General features: G+C 39.2%; 1 protein-coding gene across 2 annotated transcripts in view; it reads right to left on the bottom strand.

Moving 5' to 3' along the window:
- PARP14 (poly(ADP-ribose) polymerase family member 14) overlaps positions 1-27,085 on the bottom strand; it is a 52,288-nt gene that overhangs the window by 12,374 nt on the left and 12,829 nt on the right. Inside the window, exons 4-14 of one of the 2 annotated variants that reach the window (XM_079155260.1) lie at positions 26,604-26,834; positions 24,637-24,873; positions 19,620-21,880; positions 15,120-15,353; positions 14,196-14,417; positions 10,837-10,912; positions 8,504-8,653; positions 8,127-8,189; positions 7,088-7,255; positions 1,887-2,093; positions 1,206-1,805 (exon numbers count right to left, since the gene is read on the bottom strand). In XM_079155260.1, coding sequence (XP_079011386.1) covers positions 1,206-1,805; positions 1,887-2,093; positions 7,088-7,255; positions 8,127-8,189; positions 8,504-8,653; positions 10,837-10,912; positions 14,196-14,417; positions 15,120-15,353; positions 19,620-21,880; positions 24,637-24,873; positions 26,604-26,834 — 4,449 coding nt within the window. Of the gene's footprint in view, positions 1-1,205; positions 1,806-1,886; positions 2,094-7,087; positions 7,256-8,126; positions 8,190-8,503; positions 8,654-10,836; positions 10,913-14,195; positions 14,418-15,119; positions 15,354-19,619; positions 21,881-24,636; positions 24,874-26,603; positions 26,847-27,085 lie in introns of both variants that reach the window. The other variant, XM_079155259.1, reaches the window with a different exon arrangement.

Below are 27,085 nucleotides of genomic sequence, written 5' to 3'. Positions count from 1 at the left end.
CTAGCTCAGTGGTACAGCATCCCTTGGTTCAAACGTTAGTACCTAAATAAATAAATATAAAGAAAACAAAAAACAAACAAACCAAAGGGGCTAGGATTCAACTCAGTGATAGAACATTGCCTAGCCTGCATAATGGGTTTGATCCTCAGTGCCAAACAAAACAAAACAAAAAAAACTCAGATGTATCGAATCAGGTCTCCAGGAGTGGAACCCGTGTCTCTTCATCTTAAGTTCTGATCAGGCTAAGATGCAAGAACCACTGGTGTACTGTAACTCATTTATATTTTCTATTCAGCCTCACCTCTATCATAATTTAACAATACGTTATTTTCCTACCTGTTTTAAATAGTTGCTACTCTTTTGCTTATGCATAGAAATTGCCAGAAACCCTCCCCATCACCACCACAGTGTACTCCATATCTATTTTCTCATTCTTCTTCACAATGTCCTTAAGAGGTGAGTGGGGGACACAATTCATCATGTGGCAGATCTCTCTCCTAGTCTGTTAAACAATATTATACATGATTTGTCATGTTGTTTCCCCAGGGTTGCTCAGAATCTTCGGAATTATTCATATTCATCTCACAAGAGATGGATATAGTGTATGAGAAGCCAAGTTACTGCTTTCCACTGGGTGACTTATGTGTTGAGGGCAGGAATGGGGTTTATATGGGACAGGCATTCCCTTCTTGGGGAGCAAATCCAGTCTCAGGATCCACGGGCTGCCTCCTGACGTGTGTCAAGGAAACTGCTGCTCAGGACAGAGGTGAATTCTAGAAATAAGAGTTAGGATGCTCCCAGCGTCACCAGTCATGGACACAGAGAGGCCCCTCTGACCAGTCTGTCCTGTTTCCTCCTCACTAGAAAATATTGGGCCACTTTCCCTTTGAGCCTATTGTCTTTCCTTCTCTGGCTGACACAGCCATTACATCCCCAGCAGAACTGGCTCTGGGGAAGCTCATAGAAGAATGCAAGGTTTGGCAATTGGTATCATAAAGATGAGCATTCCCAGACTGTGGGGTATGTCTATGCTCTGTGTTCCTGGCCGAATAGCAAACTCTTTAAGTTCAGAGACCAAGTTTTCTAGTTTATTCTGTTAGGGTTCCTTGAGTTTTATCTACTTGAAAATTTTATATATATCCAAATAGTGTTAAGCCCAAAGTAGTTTTAAAATGACAGATGACAAGCATGAAAATATAACTCACCTTCAGATTTTGTGAGGCGCTGAACAGTTAAACTTCGTCCATTTGGACCTGTGGCAGTGCAGTTTTTCAGGTTCACTGTGTAATTCTGATTATTAATTTTGACAACGACGTCACTGTTCTTTGCTCTCCTTGCATCCTCCAATTGCAAATTGGTCATTTTGTCAAAAGGCTGAAAAGTGTTATTGTCATTATATTGCCATTCTATAAATTCACTGATGCAGTCTGCCCGGTTTTCCTTTTCTTTGGCCAGTTGAACACTCTTGATCATTTCCTCAATTTCATTTCGAGCCTGCATCACATCTCTGCTAATTCCCCGAACCTCAATTAAAGGTTTCTTCTGGTTCAGGGAAATGGTGATATTTGAGGTCTTGTGTAGTTTATTCAGTTTCTGATACTCCTTTTCATCAAAGTCTTTGATACACTCATCATCAGTGGCATAAAGACACTGCTCCTTTTTAATCAGCTCTTGTAGCCAGGAGATAGTTTTGTCCACACTGTTTATATCTTCACCACACACCTGGAAAACTACCCATTCTGTTTTCTTTTCCAAAACCAAGGGATTCCGTTTTGGGGGAGATTGCTTTGAAATGCCAAACATAGCTAAAGAGAAAGGGAAGATTAGCTATTTCTCGTGTGATGGCAATATTAGGAATATGCATGAAGTAGAAATGAAAAACTCACAGGCAAATTTAGACATCATGGATGGCTTGCGGGGAGCCTGAGATCCTTCTCTTTTCTTCATGTTCGTATAAAACACATCCAGTATGTGGGGCAGAAGGATAACAACTTTGATCTTTTTCACAGACTGGACTGATCCTTTGTGGATGGAGTCTTCAATGGCATCCATTATGCCTTCAGCGACCTTATCTGGGTTTTGTTGGGCTTGTCCTGGAAAAGCAAATAACAAAAATGACTAGCAGGGAAAAAATATCCAAAAAAAAAAGGCTCAGGAATAAACTAGGCATTACAAATCTCACAGAATTAATGCCACTCCCCAACTGTTCCATCAGTGTGAAGTGTTCTAACAATGCATCTTCAAACACTTTCAAAATTCTAGATGCAGTGGGGAATTCTCCCAGGATATCAAGGAAGCCAACAACTCAGGAACAGGGACCCCCACAACCTAACTTCTGGTTTCTGACATTTCTATCTACTCTGTTTTGCTGATCCCAGCTTACTGTGTCCTGTTACAAAGGAATGCAAAGTTCTGTCCCTGTTAAGAACTTTTCTTCTTGGTCACAAGTGGACTCAAAGGATCTGTAAAAAGCAGAAGACGCAGGGGAGTGAGGGGAGTGAGGGGAGGGGTCGGGTGGTGGGGACGGGAAGGACAGTAGAATGAGACAGACATTATTACCCTATATATATGTATGATTGTACTACTGGTGTGACTCAGCACTATGTACAGCCAGTGGAATGAGAGGTTGTGCTCCATTTGTGTACAATGTGTCAAAATGCATTCTACGGTCATGTATAACCAATTAGAACACATTTTTAAAAAGAAAAAAAGAGATTTGGATTCAATTGGATAGCCAGGAAATCTACTCTTCATTCTTTCCATAGATCCAAGTTGGCAGCTAGAATGATCTCACTTTAAACTAAAAGAATTTCATTTTAGCCTTTCTTGTAGAGCTGATCTGCAGATAAATTATCTGAATTTTTGTTTATCTAAAGATGGTTTTTACTTTGCCTCTGCTTTTGAAGAACAGCTTCACTGAATAAATAACTCTTGTTGGAAAAAAGAAATCAGAAGATGCTAAAATATGTTGAAACAACATGCTCCTTAGAGAGAAAAATGTTCTTTTTGACTCAGTCATTACTTGAGTTTGTGCTTGTTTCCATATCTCCCAGATATCTTTGAGGATTTTATTTTTTTAATGTGTAAATTTTTTCCACATTGTTTTATTGGTGCATTATATAGTTTTATATAATTCTGGGGCTTGTTGTTATATATTTGTACCTGCACAAAATATAACAATATAATTTGGCCAATATCATTCCCTAGCACTCCCCTCCACTACTCCTCGTTCCCTTTCCTCTACTACTCTCCCTTTGATTTCCATGAGATCTGCCCCCACCTTTCTTTTCCTTTTGGGGGACCTGATTTCAACTAAGCTAATTTTGTATGATACTCAGAACTGTATGTTACTTATCATAATCTATAATTCTTTACATACAAGTTATCCAAAGCCTCCAAGAAGTCTTTTTTCTCCCACACCAAGAAGTTTTTTCTCCTTGTACCATCAGAGTTCAAGGTAGCCCACTATGCAGGTCCATTCCTGTTTTCAAGGTGCTCCTTATTCTTTTTCTCAAGTCATGAAAGCTACTGCCTAGGTAAGATCATGAAAAGTCCCTTTCAGCTTATGGCAGTGGTCCATGTTAATGGAAGCTGGCCAGGTCACACAGCAGGCAGTGTTAAAGTCCCCTGGCCAACCTGGTATGACTGATTAAGAGCCCATTTGGATTACCCCTAATGATGGTGTTTACCACCATCACAGAAAATGAGAATAGACCTTTTTGACTTGAGAATGTACATGCAATGCAGACAATCCCTATGTAAAATTAACTAAGAGAGTTTGTTCAGCTTTTTAAATGAGATGATCAGGGACAGAGGCAAGCTCCATACAAAGCTGTGGTTTTCCCATGGTACTTGGAAGAATTTAGATACAGTCATTCACTCTCAATAGACATTTACCATGTCCCATAAAAGGCTAGTCATCAAGCCACTTATTAGGACACAGAGGATGTGATATGTGGGATAAACAATGGGGGAAGTTTGGAAAACTGAGGGAAAATTTATGCTAGATATGTCACAAGGGAATGGTATGTTCAGCCTGGCTTGGAAAGGAAAGCAGATCATTTTTCAAAATTTTTTTTAGTTGTAGATGGACACAATACCTTTTATTTAATTTATTTATTTTTATGTGGTGCTGAGAATCAGACCCAGTACCTCACATGCTAGGCAAGTGCTCTACCACTGAGCTATAGCCCCAGGCCAGACCAATTTTTTTTTTTTTTTTTTTTTTTTTTTGGAAGTAAAAAAGTTTTATTGCTTTGCAAGCAAAGGAGAAACACAGGGGACTCCTATCTTAGAAGCTGTGATTCTCCAGACCAATTTTTGAGAAAGATAAATCTGGAGGGGATAGAGGAGGCACTGGAGTGGGGAATCCAGGTCTAGGTAGGAAACTAATATAAAAGTTCAGACAAAACACAAGTGCTGAACTAAGACAAGAGGCCATAATGAAGGGTAGGATATAGGAACGAGGAGATATTTAGGAAGCAAAGTCAGGAGGACCTAGTGACCAACTGGATTTATCCTGGACCCTTATCTTCCTCTCTTTTGCCACCCACATATCTTCACTATATCATGGGTCAAGGTGTATTGCAGTTGTTCATTTACCTTACTCTCCCACTAGGCTAGGTGCTCCTGTGGACTGGACTCTTTCCTTAGTCATCTTTCTATTAACTGTGTCTGGCACATATATTTAAGCCTATTGACAATCTAATGAACATAAGAATGACAAAGAGGACAAAGTCAAGGATCCCAGATGGAAAGTAATGCTTTTCATACAACTGAGCAGATTTGAGGAGGAAGACAATGAATGGGAGTTTGGAATTGCACTGAGCTTGAGGTGCTTGCAGGTGTTCTTGATTAGTCATTCCCTCTCCTTATGCAGGTATGTGTAAGAAATAGGGAGAAGGCCTTCTTCACTGCAGGAAGCTATCGTGATCACAGTCACAGGGCAACTCGTAAACATCACTAAGATGGAAGCTCCCAATCACTGTGGTCAAAAGACCTGACCAGGACAACTTAGCAGAGAAAAAGTTTAATTTTTTGGCTTATGGTTTCAGAGGTTCAGTCCATAGTTGGCTGATTCCACTGCTATGGGCCCAAGATGAGGCAGAACATTATGGTAGAAAGGCATGGTGGAAGCAGAGAGAGAAAGAGAAGAGCCAGGAACAAGAAATTGTCCAAGGACATACACCCAGTGACCAACTTCCTCCAGCCACACCCACCTCCCTACAGTTGCCAGCTAGTAGTCCATCCAAATTATTAATCCGTCATATGAATTAATCCAGTTATGAGGTTATAGCTCTCATAATCTTATCGTTTCACCTCTGAATATTCCTGCTTTGCCTAACACATGAGCTTTTGGGGGAATGTTAAAGATCCAAGCCATAACTTTCACCAATCTGTGGGTCCAAAGACCAGCTCAGGTGGTAAAGAAATAGCTAAAGAAGACAAGCAAGTAGAACCTGCTAACCCCGATTTATTTGTTCAGACCAGCAATGCAATCAGGTCAGTGGAAGAAACAGGTTGGCAATAACCCAGAAATACCTCAATATACCTAAATATTGTATTTAGGACACAATACTAAAATGTCCTCCTTTCCTTTTTCCTTCTTTTAACTCTACCCAGAGACCACCTTGGGAAGATCTGTGCCACCCCTGAGCTATTGCTTTCTTGTCCCAAAGTAATTTAAGGTGAATACAAGATTAGATATCACAGGGAAACAAAGATGAAGACAGAGACTGGGGCACCATTTGTGGGTATCTGCAAAAGACAGATGGATGATAGATAGATAGATAGATAGATAGATAGATAGATAGATAGATAGATAGATAGATGGAAGGTTGGCTAATCTTTCAGGAATGGATGATATCATTGGAGAACAAAAACATATAAGGATCATAAATTATAATTTTAGAAATAAAAGTAATAGAGCAGACATGAAATTCCTCCTAGGAACTTTATGAGGAATGGCACAGAATTATAGAAAGAAAGATATGGATCAGAGGTTTAGAAGAAGGCCCAGAAAATGACAGGGATGATTAAACTTATTAGAATAAATTTGGAGACCTTGGAATGCCAATTTAAGGCACTCAAACTTAGATTTTCAGCAACAGAATGTCAGTTCCAATGGTGAGCGCTCAGTCACTGGAACCAGTCAGATACCTTCCTCTTCCAGCCTGAGAGTGTGTGCCTCTCTTAGCCAGCTCTCCAAGGGAAACCAAGCAGAAATTCCTAACCAATGCACATGAGTAATTCCTGGGGGGGAGAGCTTAAAGGGCATTAGCTAACTTAAGCTCTTGGGGATAAACCCCAAGCACTATGCTTATCTATAACGAATTACACAATCATTACATAGGTTGAGGAAAATAAGAAACTCAAAAGAAGTTGGCTGAAAAAAGAAGGTGCAGAGTTGAGTTTCTGACCTCCAAGTTTCTGTTGACTGAAAGGCTTCTGTACAGAGGTCCTAAGACCAACAGACAAGGGCAACCACTGAGTGGAGGACTGCAGGTGCTCATCCAGCTGTCAGATGAGCCAGATGGAAGCCACAAGGAGGGGACGGAAGAGGAAGTTAAGGATGAAACAATGGAGGATATGCAGAGAAGAAAATAAAGAGAAAGGAACTGTTGACACAGCCTGAGGCAGTCTTTCTTTCCACTCACTTCCTTTTCTTCTCCTCCCACACTTTCCCCTTCTTTCTCTCTGACATCCCAACATTTTCTTCAGTTCTTTTTTTTTCCTCTTTCTTTTCTTCCCTCCCTCCTTTCTTATTTCTTTTTTGAGATGGAGTCTAAGTTGTCCACACTGGCCTCAAACTCCTGGACTCAAGGGATCCTTCTGCCTCAGCCTCCCTAGTAGCCCAAACTATAGTCATATGCCACTGCACCCAGCTCATTTATTCCTCTTTAATCACCGCCAGGCTTTGCTCATTCCCACAGGGGCTGCCTTGGGATGAGGAATCTGCCCATTCCTAGATTAACTGTGTCTATTGTCACTCAGATTTATTGTGTATCACCCACATTCACACTCAGCACCAGATCTAAGGGAGAGTAGACACCTTGGGATTTAGCCTTGATAGTCAGATGCTACACACCTGTCCCAATGGCTGGGAGGCAAATGGATGAGTAATTCCGTTTTTCACACTCTCGCAAAACACAGGAAACTGATTTCTTGACATCATTTGCACCAATAACATGAATGATATTCTTGCACCTCAATAATCCACCTTCTGTAATTATATACTCATTGTTGCCTTGTTGAGCTGAGAAACACAGATAAAAAGATACAAGATTAGATATTGAACCTACTCTGTTTAGTAAGCAAAATGTTTGATTTGGCAAGGAAGTATTTTGTGAATAAGAAATTCTTTGATGAAATTGTGTGGCTTACTTTCTCTTTTTAACTGTGAGATTATTTTTTTACTTCTCATATTCTATTATGATGGGCTGACAGATCTGACTCCATGAGAATGTTTAGGCCAGACTCTAAGGGAAATGACTAAACAGACTCCATTTTGCTCTGAGACTCCATGTTATGTAGGAAATAAGTTTCTCCCATGGGAACACCCCGCCTCTGTACATCATCAGTTACTTAGTGTGACATGTTTAACAATACAAAATGACAATTCCTATGTAAAGAAAAATTGCTCTCTTTTGATTCTTATTGCTCCTAAACAATGTACCATGTGAATAGTGATTATGTGGATGTTAGTAACCATTCTTTAGTTTGTACCTAGGCGAAGGTCATTTTGACCCACTTCCCCCTCTGTCGATGATCTCATGATGTTAGTTTGTAATTTCGAATCATAGCAACAGACACTTATGATTGATGTGATTTTTGGTATAAGAACCCCTACAGCCCTATGGTCGGGGCTGTTCTCCCAATAGCCATTTTTGGGGGCATTGTGTGAGACAGTCAGCCGGCCGGCTTAATAAGACTCTCAAATTTGGACTTCTCAGTGGTGATTGGTCTGTTCTTAAGTTGCGCCCCGTAACACTATTATTTTAATTCTTTAGTAAAATGATTTTAAGACTAATGTGTTGTCCTCCCAATTCCAAGACTTTCCTCAGCTCTTCAAAGGCTTTGATATTCAGTCTTACAATCTGGGACCAGAAAACAGCATTGTGCCTTACCTAAGCGAGAACATGCCACTTCCACAGATTTTCCTGCACCTTCTAAAATTGCTTTGGAGACACCTACACAAGAAAATCAAGATGGTAACAAACATGAATAAAAAATCACTACAGCATATTTGGATCAGAAAGATTAGCTTATTATCTAAACACATTCCTCATTTTCAAAGAAATCCTATAACCTGTATACCACTGATAAGAAGAAAAATTCATAAAGTAATTATTGCCAATTATAAAAAATCTTATCAAAATAGTTTTTTAAAAAAATGAATATCAACAAGCCAAAGTTATCAAAACCAGTTTGGCTACAGAAACTCTCCTTCGTAGTATCTACCATGTCAATTATTACACTAGAGAAAATCATACAAGTGAAGTACCTGCTTTGAGATTAAAAGCATTTGATGTTGAATTTACAATCACATCTGCTGCCTCTTTGGTGATATCTCCAGAGGCCACCTGGAAGAGGATAGGGCCAATCTGCATTTCATGCACTCCTAAATTAGGGCTGGATACAGTCCCATAGAAACCTACAAAGAAAAAAGGTGGAGTCAATAACCAAGTCAGCATGGACTGTTTCTTGAAAAGATAGAAAATATAGGATCAAACACAACTCTGGGTTTGGCCAAGGTAAAGTTAGCCTTCTAAGAATCTGTCTCTCTCACAAAGACGATGAAAAACAGGACAAATCCAAAAAGTCACCACTTGAAAACTCTGAAAAGTAAACAGCAGGCAGACTTGGCAAGGGGGTGAAAACTTGAAGAGCAACCTATACAGGGGGGATTTTCACATTTGGTTTTGTTTTTAAATGTTTCCTTCCCCCCGCCCCTTGGGTGAAAAGAACTGTATAATGGGCAGCAAATCTCTCAGACAATTCCTGTCTGCTGTCAGAGGATTGCAAAAAGGGTTTCTGTGGGCTGAGAGTGATAGGAGGTAATGCTTGGTTTTCAGAGAGAGAGAGAGAGAGAGAATGTTTTAATCCAGGTATTTGCTCAAAGTTACCCCAGTTGCAGAACTTCACACTGGCACCACAGAGAGCTACAACTCTGAGAGATATTTTGTATGTCTGGCCAGAAGAATTAGAGAAAAGGGCTCCCCTGTGTTCTGAAAAAATGTCTGTATGTGTGCACGCACGCACACACACTCGCATTGGTAAGGCACAATGTTTGTATGGAACATTTTTGTTATTTTGTTCACACTTCCTTTACTCTCTCCACTTTGCCCAAGGGCAACCCTGGTGATAAAAAAATTGTGAGGCAACTTAACAGGTAAACTAAACTCGGAGAGATCCCTATTCCTGGCCAGAGGACTTCACAGATGACCTCTGCCAGCCGGAGAGTAGAAGGGAATCATAGAAAGGTGAACATCGGAGAAGGGGATCCCCTTCTCCCACACATGACCTGGAGTAAGTCCTGAGCTCCCCCAGAGCTGCACAGCTGTGGGGCAAGCCCAAGACAGCCCAGCTAAGTCTTTGACTGACATTAGAACCTTGCCCAATTAGGGTGAGACAGAACTTGCAGAATGAACTCAACTGACTGCCCATTAAACAAACAAAACCACCACCCTCTCCAGATTTCAACAGGACCCAAGTCTCACAACATAATATTCAAAAGGTCCAGTCTACATTCCAAAATTGCTTGTCATATAAAGAACCAGAAAAATGACTTACTTTTGAGGATAAAAACAATACATGCCAATTCCAAAGTGATCCAGATGTTGGAATTACCAGCATCTGCTAATAATCCATGAGATCAAGGTAAACATAGTTGAATGAATGGAAATGATTTGGATGAATTAAATGGAAATGATTTGGATGAATGAAAGGACAGGAGCTCTTTGCAGAGAAACAGAAACCATACAAAACAGGACTGAATGGAAATTTTAGAACTTAAAAATACACTATCTGAAATAAAAAATTCACTGATCATGTTCAATCGCATAGTGGATGGAGAAAAGATTCAGTGAACTTGAAGACAGATCCATATAAATTATTCACTCTGAAGAGAAGAGAGAAAACAGACTGGGGGGCAGGGAGAAGAATAACCCCTCAGAGACCTGAGAGATACTATTGAAAAGTTTTGCACATAATTGGACAATCAAAAGGCAGTAAGAAAAGTGCAGAAAAAAATATTTGAAGAAGCAATATCCAAAAAATCCCCAAATTTGACAGAAGACATTTTTTAGACTCAAGAAGCCTAAGTGAAGCTGGGCACAGTGGAGCACACCTGTAGTCTCAGCTACTCAGAAGGCTAAGGCAGGAGGATTGCTTGAGCTCAGAAATTAGAGGCCAGGCTGGGTACCACAGTGAAACCCCGTTTCAAAAAAAGCAACAACAACAAAAAAAATCCTCAGTGAACCCCAAACAGGATAAACTCAAAAATAGCAATAGCAAATCTGACAGAGAAGCATTCAGTTGATATGGTCTTGCAACGTGGTTATTTTTAGAAAATATATGCCATATTATGCTCTGAAAGTAGTAGTGTTGCCACTAAACGCCCACTATATGAATTATAGAATGTGGCCCACCTTCTCTTTTGCCCCAGATCACATAAACATGGCCAGTGTCTTGCATGCTAAGGTGTATGGAAAATAATTTATTGTTACTTATCACTCAATTTTCTTTTCCAGAAAAACCATCACTATCATCTACCAGTCACTTGAATAGTTACTGAGCAACTAGAAATCATTTGTCAATTTAAAGGTTTTACCAAACCTTTTGTATCTTCAGCCTTGGGAATTTTGTCACTAAGATTTCCATTTTTCCTTTTGGCAAATTCATCTGAAAATGCCTAGAAATACAAACACAGTTTTGACCATTACACTCAAGTTGATGAATGAGTTTGATTCATCAGGGCTTTTCATCTTGCATGCGTATATACACATTTAAAAAACAAATATTAAACAGTAGCATTTATTTATTTATATATTTTTAAAGTTATGAAATAATACACATAATTCCATTTCTACAAATGTGTGCCATGAAAATTATCAAAGATATGAACAAAGATAAAAATATAAGGATATTCATTAGAGTGCTATTCATAATAGAGAAAAAATAAGAGTTAAAATCCACTGGGCCCGGGCAAGGTGGCACACACTTGTAATCCCAGTGGCTTGGGAGGCCAAGGCAAGAGAATCCTGAGTCCACATCCAGCCTCAGCAATTTAGTGAGGACCTAAGTAACTCAGTGAGACCCTATCACTAATAAAATAAAAAAGGGTTGGGAATGTGCTTCAGTGGTTAAGCATCCCTGAGTTCAATCCCCAGTACCCCCCCACAAATAATCCAATGGGGAAATAGTTAAGTAAGTTTCCATATATACACATTAGAATATTTAGCAGTCATTAAAAATCATTTTTAAAGGATATTTAATGGAATAGGGTAATGTTCATTTTCTACTATTTAATGAAGAAAGAACATTAAATTATAGATTATATAATTCTAAAAGTAGACTTGTAGTAAAGAAGATTGGGATGAAAGATAACTAAAGAATAAATATGTTTTGTATTGTTCGAAGTTTTACAATGAAAATGTATTACCTTCGTAATCAGTAAAAGGAAATAGCTTGTCAAATGTAAAAAATACAGTGTTAAGAGAAAGACAATCATGAGACCCCAAATGTTTGAGTTTTGAACATCTTAATTGTATCAGAAGAGGAGTGGGTCAAGAAGTAGTGATTTTTAAAGCAAGAGGCTAGTGTATGTACTCTAGTGGTGATGAATCTGTGAATTTTGTTTCTTTGCAAAATCATCATTTTCTTATTAAACAAACTACAGAGACTTATTAGAAAAAAAAAAAAAAGTAGAATCCTGGCTGAAGTCTGACACAGTGATGGGGGAAGGATGGGAAGAGACTGCTTGCTGGGGTCTCAGAATCACCAACCTCCAGGAGTCAGGCAGGTAAAGTACCCCAGTAGAAGTGAACTAATTTGAGTTTGGAGAAGTAGAGAGCATCTGCCACTCAGTCCCAGCAAACTGTTCTAAGCAGCAATCTCTGTCCAGCATACCAGATCTTTTCAATTTTTAGGTCGCATCATTTTCTGAACATCTGGAGTTTTATGTGGAAAAAAGGTGTGTTTTAAATGTTAGCAACTGATTCAAATTTTTAAAAAAATAGCCTAAATAAAGCACCTTTAGGAGCCACATTCATGCCATGGGCTACTGTTTTGCAAGTTTTGTTATAGTCGCCACTTAAAAACATCTCAATAAGTTTTGATGATCTTGGTGAAAATGTAATCTAAGTTTAACTGTCTTTAAATCTGCCAGCTGTGGTGACGCATGCTTATAATCCCAGTGGCTCAGAAGACTGAGATAGGAGGATCACAAATTCAAAGCCAGCCTCAGTAACTTAGCAAGGCCCAAAGCAACTAGTGAGATCCTTTCTCAAAATAAAAAATAAAAAGGGCCAGGGATGTAGCTCAGTGGTTAAGTGCCCTTGGGTTCAATCCCTGGTATCAAAAAAAAAAAAAAAAAAAAAAAGGATAAAATGGAACAACCATGTATGTAGAATCAATAGTATTTCAAATGTCATTAAAGGTTGTCTGTAGAGAATAAACCTTGTTACAGAACATTTGCAGAGTACTCTGAGTGTTTAGGAAAGAAAATAAAGGCTGGGGTTGCTAGAAAATAGTGAGATATGATGGTTCAGGTCTGTGTCACAGAACTCTTACATCTCTCCACTCATTGCATCTCATTCATTCAACAACGCTCAGTACTGCGTGCTTCTGATTTAGTTTGCTTTCTTAGCGCCCAGAGTAAGTATGATTTACAGAAAGCAAAGTATGTGCTACATATCCTGTTCCATGACCACGTCACCTCACAGGATGCAAGTCATAGGGAAATTATTAAACATTCTTTTATGGAGTAGAACTAACTACAATTATACAGGCCAAGCAAGTAGACCACACATTTTCCTCAGGCAACTTAGCTGCCTGATTAGAATGCAGGTTAGATTTGCTTGCTTCCAAAGAACTTACAGTGTCCAGATTCAGAAAAAAATAAAGTATGACCTAAAAATTCAGCTCATCCTGTTATCTATGAACATCTCTTGGGTTCCTGGTTTCAATCCATTTGTTGAATTCTTGCAAAATCATGGAACTTTTAAAACATTTAGTGTCATCTACTCTATTAGATTATAAAGACTCGGAGGTCAGGGATGAGGGCCCAATCCAGGGTCTCACCCACAGCTACTGTTGAGTAAATGTGACCTGATTGTCAGACTAGGACTGAAGATGGTGCTGGCATTTCTAGTCCCACCTCTCCTGCTCACATGGGGATGTGCTTACTGGTTCTTACCAACTCTTCACATCACAGTCCACTGCATATCCAGCAATGGAACCAGGAAGCACCTGTGTCCCATCCTGACATTTTCCTATCAATAGGGTCACAACTATGTTTTATAATATGTATTAAAATCATTATGTCCACAGAAGGAATCTTATAGGTTGAAAGAGTCTTAAGGAATATGTCAACTGTACTACAATATAAGAACCCTGTTCAAATTTTGATTCAAAGATAAAGTTGTAAAGACAAAATAAAATAATTATGAGTGTTGGAAATTTGAACATTGACTTCATAATTGATCAAGTAAAGGAATTATTGTTCATTTATTTTAGGTATGAAATAGTATTACAGTTATGTAATTTTTAAAAAGAATCCTAGATTAAAATATATCAATGAATGTTTAGGGAAAAATTATATGTTGGTATTTGCTTCAAATATTTGAGGAAGGGAAATAATGTGAGAGAAAGGAAAGTAAGTGTAGAAAGAGATCAAACATATTGGCCACAGGTTGATAATGGATGAAGATGAGTAACTCATCCAAAGGAGTTCATGAGGCTTTTTAAAAATCTACTTTTGCATGTGTTTCCAATTTTCCTGACTAAGTAGTTATATTTTTTTCTATGACCATAATTTTTCTTGAAACTTGTCAATGTACAACTTGTCAACAAGACTCTTACTTTCCCATCTGGGGGATACATGAAAGAAATGTCCTATTAGAACAAGAAGACATTTGAGAACTATGCTCCAAATACAGGTTGCCAAAATAATTAGGAATGAGCCAAGACTGTACCTGAATATTTTCATGATCACTTGGGTGCAGCAGAAAATGAACTTTCTCTAGTGTTTTTAGTTGATTTTTGCTACTAAATTTGAGCACTTCTGAAGTGATCAGTTCAGCAAATACGGTTTTAGGAAATCCCAGATTTCCTGTTCCTATTGCTGGAAATGCAATTGATTTCAAGGACAATTTCTCAGTGATCTTCAAACACTCTCTGATGATGTTTTCCATGATCTGAAAAGCACAAAGCACATCTTTATATATCTCACCTAGAAATGGGAGTTAGACCAAAAGAACAAGAATTTAGCCCATGTGGTTATGAACTCTGTCTACTACATTTTGCTTTCAACAGAGGTTAAGGGAAGACAGAAAAGGAAAGAAAAATGTAGATGGGGGAAAAAGAAAAGAGAATGTAAAATATCTTCTAAAATGATTCAAACTCAATTCACCATGAAGGAAAGAAGAAAAGCAATGACTCTTCTTACCCTTCACTGTCTTCCATCTCAGGCCCTCGCCACTCATAAAGTAGTATAATCTTCAATCACCCTTTCCTGATCCCCAATAATTACTGAGCAAAATAATCAATTTATATTACTAACTAGTCCCCAGAACAAGTCAGCTACAACTGAAAGAAATGGTCATAATGATAAAACCTCCTACCAAAACGTCACAATATTACAGAAAAGAAACAGACAGGGTCTACCTTAGAGTGCTTTGAAAGAAGAGTCCAAAGGGCTACCCATGTCATAAGAAAAAAATTCTTTGCAGACTCCAGAAATGAGTTGATTGAAGGGATAGGAAAAGAGAAAGAGGACACTCTCAGGGGAGAGAGTGGGTCCTTTCAGAGAGGAGAGGACAATTTGCCTCTCCTAGAGCTGTGTCATAGAAAATTTTAAACCAGACCCTAATCACAGAAAATTTTAAACCAGACCCTACCTTTAGTGAAGATGTGCCGTGGTCCCAGTGTGGACCCATCACATGAAGCACATGACGGCAGTGCAGATTGTAACCTCTGGTTTGGATAACTGTGCCCACGTTGATTTTTTCTTTGTGTCCAGCTGCATACAACTCCACCTGGAGTTCTGGCCCAGCTTCTTTTAAGAGGGCCTGTGAAAGGGGTCCTTTATCGAGCTCAAGATCCAAGGGAATGGAGTTGACAACAACATCGGTCTTAAAGACAAAACCAAAGATCCATTTCAAATTCTTACAAAAGATATTCATCAATGATAAGTACACGTGAACCCTGAGCTTGGCACAATGGGGGACAACTACGATGGCGAGGGTTTTGAAGACTGGTATACCAACACAAGACCAAATGTTTTAAAACAGTTAAGTAACACTCCAGGACAAAAGAGAACTTTCAAAAATAATATATAAATGCATAGCTCTCTGAAGGGTGTTCAGTGATAGTGAAGATGCAATGGGTGATGTGGGACCTAGGAAATGGGACTAGTCACTCTGGGCAGAAAGCAACAGGGAACAGCATGTACTCACAGTAGAGTACTGACGTGATGGAGGACTTCTGCAGCAAAATGGGGTAAGCCAAACTACATCTGTTACCCTGGATTGGACACAGAAGGCCCACCTCCGTCCCATCCACCCAACATTCTGATAGACAGCGAGTGTCATGAAAGCTTTTCCACCTGAGAGTGGATGCAAGCAGGCTGATGTATCAGGCTAGGTTAGAGGGGCAAGAAAAGAGAGAAGGAATGTGACCTGCCTTCGTGCGTCATGGAGGAGTAATGCAGAAGTTACTGTGGCAGCAGAAGCCACACATCTCTGGGAAAGAAAGAATGTCTTCATACTGAGTGTCATGGGGGCAAGAAATAGAACTCGTTCCCATTCCCCACTCATGGTCAAAAGAGTATTGTGCTTATTTGTTTTTGTTTTAAAAATGGGAAACAAAATTACTTTTAATATTTGAAATAGTACCTGAGTAAATTCCAATCCTGTTTCTACCAATTGCTAGCTGTGAGACTTGGATGGATTACTTAACTCCTCTACACCTCTGTGAAGTGAGAAGAATAATCTAATCCTACAATCTACTTCATGGCACTGAATGAGAAAAATGCATGTCAAGTACTTAGCATAATGCCTGGCACAAAGTAACATGTAATCGACATTATCTGTGATTCTTGTAATTATTCCTTAAGCTTGTTATAAGTAGAAATATAATATCTTTCAGTTCACTATTTTAAACTAAAACAAAAATATTTTTCGAAAAGTACTAATCTTAACTAAACAGGAGAAAACTTGATCCACAGAAAAGAAGAAATATTTACACACCAAATATCAAATAAGGGACTCGTATCCAAAATATATAAAGAACATTTAAAATTCAATAATAAAAAAGCAACCCAATTTAAAAGTGGGCAAAAGATCTAAACAGACATTTCTTCAAAGAGATATAAAATGACCAAAAAGCACATGAAAAAAATGTTCAAAATTATTAGTCATTAAGTAAGTGCAAATCAAAACCACAGTAAGATGCTACTTCACATTCCCCAAGGGCTACAATAAAAATGATATAGTGTGGGTTAGCAAGGATGTGAAGAAACTGAAATTCTCAACATTGCTGACAGGAATATAAAATGGTACAACCATTTTGGGAAACAACCTAGCAGTTCCTCAGAGTCAAACATGAAATTACCATGTGACCCAGTCATTCCACTCCTAGGTGTGAACACAAGAGAAAAAAAATTGCTCATATAAAATTTTGTAAATAAATGTCCATAAGAGCATCACACATAAGAGTAGAAACAATCCAAACGTTCATCCAGGGAAGAATGATTAAAACAGATGTATATTCATACAATGTAATATTATTCAGTCACAAAAGGAATGAAGTACTAATGCATGCTACAACAGGGATGAACCTTGAAAACATTCTGCTCAGTGAAAGAAGTCAGTCATAGAAAACCACAAATTATATTTCCATTTATATGAAGTTTCCAGAGCCATTGAATTTCCAGAAACAGTAAATTAGTAGTTCCATAGGGCTAGGGAGGTGGACTGAATGAGCTGATGGAATGGGAAGTGCTCCTAATGGGCACAAGATTTCTTTTTGAATGACAAGAATGTTCCAAAATTAGATTCTGGCTCTAATTGCATACCTCTATGAATATATTAAAAACTGTTGAATCATACTCTTTGAATGGGTATGGTACATGAATTATATCTCAATAAAGTTCTCTAAATGAAAAAAGGATGAGGGTTGCTGCTCAGTAATACAGTGCTTGCCTAGCATGTGTGAGGCACTGGGCTCCATCCTCAGTACTACATAAAAATAAATAAATCAATCAAAGGTATTGTGTCCATCTACAACTAAAAAATTTTTTCTCAAAGTTAAAAAAGAGGGTGATTGATCATGACTATTAAATAATTTTCAACTTTTCTCAAGATAAGCTATAGAAATACACTAAAACAGTATATTCAGGATAAAGCAGTTTTAGTGTGTCACCTTTTATTACATTATATTAGAGCCTGTTTGGATGGAAGCTTAGAGATACTTCCTCTTGTAATCCAAAGCAAAAAAGTTGGCAGGTTTATTAAATCTAGTTCATTTCACTTAATCTTATGTAAAGTATATCCAACAATGTGGTGTTTAAAGATAATGAGAACAAGTGACAAGTGATCATTTAGGACTCCGTCTTGGTCTTTGAATAAAACATTCAGGTTTGATTAAAATGTTCATTGTATTGTGATATCTGTTTTATTTTAGGTATATTGAGCTAATAAATTTGCCTTTTAAAAAAGTGGAGAAATAAAAGAGCTCAGAGCTGTCTGGTGAATCCCTTTGGTATCCCTGGCTGCTTCTCCAGCCCCCCTGAAGTCAACAGAAAAAGGTTGGGGTTAAAATTCACTGGAAGATACACCTATAGCCATGCTGGCCATCGCAACCCAGAGAAACAGTGCTACTGCTTGGTAAAAGAGGTCTTCCCTGTCCCCAGTGTTCCCACCACCTCCTCCATTCCTTGCCAGGAACCCCTTCCCCAGGACTCCCCTTGCCCTGCCATCACCCTCCAATTAAAGAAATACAGCCTGGCACAGTAGAAGGCATCTAGATCCTGCTTCAGATGGCTGCTGTTCTGATTAGTTAAAGCCTATGTTGAAAAGAGTATTAAATAGCTTTAAAATATAAATAATAAAAAAAAATATATATATATATATATTAGCCCCCTAGCCACTCCACCCCCTAAAACCCCCAGACTACAAAAATTGTTCCTGCATGATACTTGGATTTTGTTCAGGTCCACTTACTCCTCTCCCCACTTACACAGGACCGACAGACTGGTGTCGGGTGCTGATGTCTGCTGATGTCAGACTCTGGCCCCCAAGCTCACCCTTGCTTCTTCAGCAAGATTTCTGCCCTCTGCATCCCCCATGCTCTAATTGTTGTGGATCTGCTATCAGTACATTTGACAAGAAATTAATCTTAAATTTACCAGACTATGACAAGTGTAAAAGCAATGAAAAGCTATCAAAAGTTATCTAAATGTATGATATCACTGATATGAAATAGGAAGACCTGACTCTCCCTCAAAGGGTGCTTTTCTGCTTTTTCTGTGTTTGTTTTTTACATTTAGATTAATGTTTTGCTGACAGACACCATCATCGAGCACATCCAAGTGGCTGCCTTTTCTGTGCAGTCAGGCCAGGCTGCCATCAAGACACACCATGACCACTCTGGAATACTAAATAGAAAGTGCAGTTAGCTGGCAGGACACTGGGTGCATGTGTGAGTCCACTGTTTTTGTTTATGTAAGCAGTCCTCCCCTTATCCTGTCAGATCAGTTTGTATACTGCTTCCCCTTAGGCTGCAACGTAAGTCCTAATAAGGCTTCTTTTGGATGGCTTTATTTTGCCTATTTGTGATTTCTATCCCAAGTAGAACAGGCTGAGTTGATTGTACCAAGAGCTGGTTGAACACAAAAGGCTGCTGGCACTGAAAGTGGCCAGGAGCCAGAGCTGGTAACACTGAAGGCATTAGGAGTCAGAGAACCAGGCAAGCTCCAGAAAGTTTCTCTGGCTGTTAGGAGAGCTACTAACACTGGGAGCTAAGAGTCAATGGCACTCAAAGTTCAGAGCTGCTAATGCAAAGGGAACTGCACTTTGCCTATTCATGACTTCTAACTGAACTAGCAAAAGAACACCCAGATGATTGATAACATTGCTGAGGATTTTCACATTTACTGGAAACCTAGTGATCTGATCTCAATACACTTTTAGCTCTCAAAAATAATTAGCTAATCTCTTTCAGTAGATGATTTGGTAAGTAACCCCAATATCTAAAGGAAACCTGATTCAAGGCAGAGAGGGAAGATGTAAGATTCTGTCCCTAGATTATCCTCCTCAATCCTTGACTTTCTTCGGTCCTCAATGAGAGAGCCATACATCAAGAGAGGATGGTGGTGTGCTGTAAATAGGGACACTCACCTCAGCATTCTGCACACTTTCTTTCACCAACTGGATCTTCAGGCCTTCTGGGGATATCAGACACAGATCTTTCTCTGATATTTTAACAGGCTGGACTGCTGTTGGTACACTGACCAAGGAAGTAGTATGTGGCAGGGAAGCTGTTTTAGCTGGGGTGTCTTTAAATATAATTTCCACAGCTTTAGCAAAGGCCTCAGCAGTCTTCTCAGACATGTCCATAAGGTAAATCTCCTTCAAGGTGTGTCCATCTGACTTATATTGGAAGTATTCTTTGATGGTCAAAACAATGGTCTCCACACATCGATATAAGGGAAAGTCAAAGATTCCAGAACTAACAGCTGGGATGGCTATGGATTGGCACTTGTATTCCTCAGCTAAAAGGAGACTTTGTTCCACAGCTTTCCTTAACAGGTGCACACACCTCGGGGCCTCATCCTCCTTCCACCGGGGCCCCACTGCATGGATCACATGGTGGCAAGGCAGCTTTCCTGCTGTTGAGACCACAGCATTGCCAGGTAGGAGTCTACCCTCTCTCTTCACTATCTGGTTGCAATCTGCTTGAAGCTCAGGGCCTGCCACTTTTAAGAGAGCAGCAGCAAGACCCCCAGAATGCCTGAGGTCCTCATTTGCTGCATTCACTACCACATCAACAGGAAACTGAGCCAAGTCACCCTGTTGCACAATTAGTGTAACTCCAGGGACCACATATCTCCGAGACAAGCACTTCTGCCCATCAGTGATGCCTCCCACCTTCTGGTCTTTTCCCTCTTGGAGTTCAATGAAACAACCAAACGTCTGTTTGGCCTCACTTTTGCAATACCGTGCTCTCTCCTGAAAGAACTGCCTGGCCCCTGGCTTATCAATAAGGACTTTTTTAAGGCAGACTGAATCCCGGATTTGCTTGACGATGTTCATGCCCTCCAGGACATTTTTCTTGGAGCCAATTAGTAAAATGCCTTTGTGTGTTTTCTCATGATTGAAAACTACCTGCACATTTACCTTCTTTACCTTTGACCAAAATAATTGCTTTTCCGCCTTTAAATAGGCTTTAACCAAGGATGACTCTACTTCAACCAATCTCTCTATTTTCATGTGTTTTTCTAGGAAATCAGAAAGGAAGCTATGGATTTCATTTACTTCTTTAACACGGCCTGCAATGATGACATCAGTTGGGGTGCCTGAAGTTAACTCATTGACTACCACAATATTTGCGGAGGAACCATGTTTCTTTTGTAAATTTTGAGTTACCATTTTCCACTTCTTGCCATTAAGAACTTCTTTGTCCTCAACTACAATGCGCTTATAATTTAAGGCATGGAGCATTTGTTTTTCAGCTTCTACCAGGACATTTGAAGTAACACTGGTTAAATGAACAGTCTTACCCTGTAGTTTGTAAACGGCAAGAATTTTCTCTGCTATAAAAAGAGATTTAGAGAATTCTTCAGAGTCTACCTGCTGCAAAAACTGAAAGACCTCAGGAGAGACCTGAATGTTTTTCTGGGTCATGTTGTACACCTTTTCCTGGATTTCACACTTGACCTTATACACATCTGCCCGGAGCCCCTTCAAGAATAGGTTCTGAGCGGCCTCATCATAACAGATCTCTACCTCTCCACAGTCAGTGCATAGATGCTGCAGGACACCACTGTGTTTCAAAAGAAAATACCTTTTTGAAGAAATGGCCATTTTTTCCTTCACACTTTGCTCTTCCTTTCTAATTTTTTCAGTGGTGCTTTCTATTAATTCCTTGATTTGCCGGTCAATGCTTCGGACGTCTTCTGATTTTCCTGCCAAGGTTACAGTCTCCTTAAGTGTATCAAATTCAATCAAAATCTTATCTTCTTCTAAGACATTTTTAACAGTATTCCACACTACTGGATCCGCTTTAAATGAGGTAACTTCATATTCAGACCTGATGGCAGAGAGTGCTGTGGAAGCATCTTCCTTCCAGGTCTTGATTCTGGGTCTTCCTTCATTGACTAAAGTGGCTGCAGGTCTGATAGTGACTTTATTGTTGACTTGGGACCATGTTAACTCACAGTGATAACGTCTCATTTCCTTATTTATCTCCTCAATTAAGTGATTCTTTTTCTGAAAGAACCTCCATAAGGGATTATCCAGTGACTCTAGGAATGGTGCTGGGAGTTTAATCAGAGGCTTCTCCTTTCCATACAATGCTGTGCCCAAAGAGATATAGTAGGGAAAGACAAACAGCGGCATCTTATTGAAGTTATGTTTCTTGGCCATGATGGTGTCTAACACTTTAGAAGTGAAAACAAACAAACAAACAAACAAACAAATGGAAATAAGATAATTCAAAATGTGATGTAGTTCACATAAAAACAAAACAAAACTTTTCTTTCTTTCTGCAGTGTTGGGGATTGAACTCAGGGCCCAGTGCTAGGCAAGTGCTCTACCACTGAGCTACATTCCTAGCCTTTGTTTTTTTGGAGACAAGGTCTTGCTTGTCTCCAAGCCTAAGTTGCCTAGGCTTGCTTCACACTTGTGCCTCAACCTTACAAGTAGCCACTTTTCTATTCTAGAAGGAAAAAATTCTAAAGTTTGTAAAACTTTGATGTTACATTACTAAAAGGCAGCACTACTCCAAAAGTGCTCAAATATACATTGATATGTATTAACAGTGCACAGGAAGCCCTTATTTAATGCAGTAATTATTTTATAGCCAGGATCACTCTATGTTGAAATCCTGTTAATTAAATTTGATTCTGTTTTTCTGATATCACTGGTAGATCACTACCATATTAAAAAATACAAGATATGGCTTGAGCCACAAGCACAGGGATGATGTCTATCCCCACTTAAAGAAAATTTTGTTGCTCAACCAGGTTCAGTGATGTACTTCTGTAACCCCAGCAACTCAGGAGCCTGAGGCAGGAGGATTATAAGTTTGAGGCCAGTCTTGGCAACTAAGTGAAACCCTGTCTGAAACTAAAAAATTTTTAAAAGGATCAGGAATATAGTTCAGTGGTTTAATACTTGCCTAGTGTGCTTGAGGCCCTGGGTTCAATACCCAACACTGCAATACACATATATACATATATATACACACATACATATACATGTTTGTGTGTATATATTTTGCTGCTCAAAGTGAAGATCATCTAAGTATTGTGCTATTTGTTCCTTCTTGAACAGTCCCACAATTTTAGCCTTCAGTGTTAACTTAGATTCCATTAACACCTTTACAAGGAAAGGCATAATAACTGTGACAGCTTACCATGTATCAGTTACTAAGTGCTTTACATAAATTTAATTCCTTCAATCTTCACAACAGCCTCTTGAGGTAGAGACACTATTATTACCATCCCCATTTATAAATGATAAAGCTGAGGCTGGGAAAGGTTAGATAATTTGAATAGCGTAAATAGTGAACTGGTTTAGTACCTGTCAACTTCGAACCCCATGCTTGTGCTCCTCTATCAGACCAAAGCCATCCTCAAAGTATCAAGAGTCCTGCCCCAGAGATTATGATTCAATAGACCTACACCTCCTCCTGCTTCTTCTATAGTCTCCCTCCCGCACTTGAACTGGGACAGCCTCGTGTGTGTGTTTGTGCCTGTGTACTCTTTTCCTCCCCCAAGCCCCTCTTTATTTTTATGTTAGTTGTAGGCAAGTATAAGTGGTAGGAAATTAGAATAAATCCCAATAATGATTTGGATTAAAATAATATCTATTGTGGAATGATATTAAAACATAACTTCACCAAAGCCAGACACAGTGGCACACACCTGTAGTCCTAGTGACTCAGGAGGCTGAGGAAGAAGGATCATGAGTTCAAGGCCAGCCTCAGCAACTCAGCAATGCCCTAAGCAACTTAGCAAGATACTGTCTCAAAATAAAAAAAAAATAGAAAGGCCTGGGAATGTGGCTCAGTGGCTAAGTGCCCCCAGGTTCAATGCCCAGTATTGGGGTTACTGAATTAATAAATACATACGTACACACCTTTGCCTTGTGTGTGACTGGGTCCTAGGACTGGTGTCAGTCATCATGAAAAGAACATGACTTTCAGAATCCTAAAGATAGAGGCCCAACATCCCACCATGGCCCCATCTGCACATAGGTAGTTCTAGTGACCACCACACATATTGCATGAGCACCACCAGGTGCTGAGTACTTTGCAGGAATTATTTCTTCTGATTCTTACAACATTCCTCTACAGTAACCAGTAATGTGATGCCCACTTTACAGATGAGAAAACAAAGGGTGTGGTGGGTTAAAGTAATTGGCCCAAGATCACAAAATTAGTAAATGCTTTAAAGCCAGGATTGAAACTCAGGTCTGTCTTACCCAAGAAACATCAAAGGTGTGACCTTAATATGCCCTAAAATCTCTATCCTGGGGTCTTGTGAAACCACCCCTATTAATTCCTGAATAGTGACACTGACAGGTAAAGGGGGAAGCTACAATGCTTTATAGGAACTGTACATTTCTGAGTATGTAGTTTTTAAAAGACAATTTTAAGGCAAGCTAGTTAAGCCTCACTGTCACAGTGAAATCAGATACAACCTAATTTTATTTATTTACTCATTTATTTTTGTGGTGCTGGGGATTGAACCCAAAGCCTGGTACATGCTAGACAAGTGCTCTACTACTGAGCTACATCCCCAGCCCTTCTAAGTATGTCTTTACCTAAACTTGTTGAAATTAACTTGAGAATTTACGTGGATGGCTAAAACACAGATCTCTTTTTTTAATACAATATTTTCAAAGCTCTAAGAGTGATAGTTTCTTGTGTGTGTGTGTGTGTGTGTGTGTGTGTTTTAGTCTATATGGACTAAAGACTCATGAGAGAATTTCCTTTTACCTTCAAAAATTTGACATTGTTTCTCTCAACAGTGAGTTACTGGCCTCCTTAAGCTTAATGTCTCAGGTAAACAGATGATAGATTTGATTTCCAAAAAAATATATGAATCAGAAAATAAAATGCTTCAGAGTTTAACTAACTGCTAAGATCTGCTAAAACAGCCCGGGAAATGTGGTAGTTAACAGATATTACCTTTTCTGTCACAAAATTCAATCAGAGCTGCACTCTCTTCAGGAAAACATTCAACACGGGCAATCCTTCCCCCTCCATTATCAGGATTTTCAAAGAAAAGTTGTAACTGGAAGACATTAATACCAGGTGGCAGGTTTTCAACCCTGATTGTTTTGGTGGCTTTCAGAAGTCTTGGAGAGACCTGAAGTTGTTGAATTGTATGGTGCCTGGTACAATCATTGACAAATTTTGTGGTATCTACAAAAGAAAAAATGGTCAGAAAATTATTATTTTATCTCTACCTTATATAGAAGAAGATGGCTATTAATTGAGATAAGAGGGAGAGTTAAGTACTCCATTGTTAGACAAGATTTTAATACCTACTGAGAATTTACTTGTCTAAAACTGCCTGTCTCTGAACAATGATGCACACATGAATGTCTTACTTGGTTTTACTGCTACTGAGTTGTGTCCCTGCCTCTAGTCACTGCCCTAGCCAACCCGACTGAGGTTCTCTCTATAACACCATCTCCTCATTTCACGCCTTTCTCAGTCCTTCAATGGCTCCGGGGTACCTGCAGGTAAGAGTTCATTCTCCTCAACCCCGCTAACAATGCCCTTGGCTATTTGACTCCAGACTAATTTCCAAGCATCGCCTTTGCCTATTCTCTTTCATTCATTTTATTTTACATGTTACCACCCCCAAACAGTCATTTTTTAAAAATTTTCCTTCTCTTTTGCTTTTGTGTATATAATTTCCTGTGTCTGGAATACCGTCTCCAATCTTTGGTTTTTGTTTTTTATAATGCTGGGGACTGAACCCAGGGTCCCATGCATGCTAGGCAAGTACTCTACCGCTGAGTTATACCCCCAGCCCTTTTCTCCAATTTATTTTTCCTTTAAATCTTGGTCCTATTTATCCTTTAAGACTAAGCCTAATTATCTCTTTCAAATTAATAAGTATTGATGGTGGGCCTGTGATATGCCTAGCACTATTCTAGAATCTAAGGATACAGAGATGACCAAAAATCCTTGCCAGTTCACCATCCAGGAGTGCTTCATACATGCTAGGCAAGCACTCTGCCACTGAGCTTCAGTCCCAGCCCCATGACCTATGCTCTGGAAGGTCTCATCTTTCCTGTGGCCCCTCTCCGTCTCCCCTTCTCTCTCCCTCCGCTGCTCCCTCCCCTTCCAGGCCACCATGAACAGAGCAGTGTTCTTTTCCACACACTTCCATCATGATGTCCTATCACTCCTTTGGCCCAGAGCAATGGAGTAGGACCATCATGGACTAAACCTCTGAAACCATGAGCCAAAATAAACTTTTTTCTCCTCTAAGTTGTTCTTGTTTGGGTATTTTGATCCTTGTAACAAAAATCTGACAAACACATATGGTAAAATGGATAATAGAACAGACTGGAGAGGTAGGCTACCTGGGTTCAAATCCAGTTCTCCCATTTATAGCACTTTGTGCCTTTGTCTCCCCAGCGGTATATTGGGTGATAATAAGAGTAATCTCACAAAGTTGTTGAAAGGAAAAAAAGTCAATTAAGACATGTAAAGGGCTTAGCATAGTACCTAACTTACAGTAAGCACCATGTGTTTATTACCTTCTAGCAAATTCAGTTTGGTAACAGATATAAATAAACTTTTCTTAACAAGATAACCCATGTAAAACTGCTGACTCCTTTACTTGAAATCATTTTAGTAACCTTTAGACTTCTATTTCTCTCTCTCTCTCTCTCTCTCTCTCTCTCTCACACACACACACACACACACACACACACACACACACACACGAACTCAAATATACAAGATTTCAGTTTCAAAACCAATTTGCTTCTCTTAAAAAAACAAGCACCTGTATTATCTTGGAGTCCTCTTTTACCAGTTACTAGGAAGACTCAAAATTTCATAGAGATTCCATTAACTGGGTGTCCCAAATCCCCAAATGTGGTACAAAAAAGGTTGATGTCACTAGAGCTCACCTATAGGTCTTTGAAAGGTAACCACAGCAACGTCAAAATCTCGTATTATTTCCACCTGAAAATCATCACTGGACAAGTCACTTATGTTCTCCACTAACAAGGTTAACATCAATTCAGTCACATGTGCTGGGAGATTTTCAAATGCCACCAAACAGGGAACATTTTCAGATTTTGTGGGGATAGCTTCCATTTTTTCTGATGCACTCTTGAGAGACAACTTTTTATCCAGTTCTTCTGACACATCTGATTTTAGGGAGGCAAACAGAGGTATGAGATATTATATTTACCTGCCATGGTCTTAGCAAAGTAAATTATCATAAAACATGTCATTTTCTCCCCCAATCTCTTTACTAACTCAACTAAAAACAGGTCCTGGATAGTGTTTTGCTTTATTTAATTAAAAATAAAATATAGTATTTGACCATCTAATACTACTATCCAAAAATAATAATTTAAACTCAATTGTATTATACCTTTTTTCT

Source organism: Sciurus vulgaris, assembly GCF_902686455.1.
Source record: "Sciurus vulgaris genome assembly, chromosome: 10".
NCBI classification, from domain to species: domain Eukaryota; kingdom Metazoa; phylum Chordata; class Mammalia; order Rodentia; family Sciuridae; genus Sciurus; species Sciurus vulgaris.
This window is presented reverse-complemented; position numbering and strand designations above follow the sequence as displayed.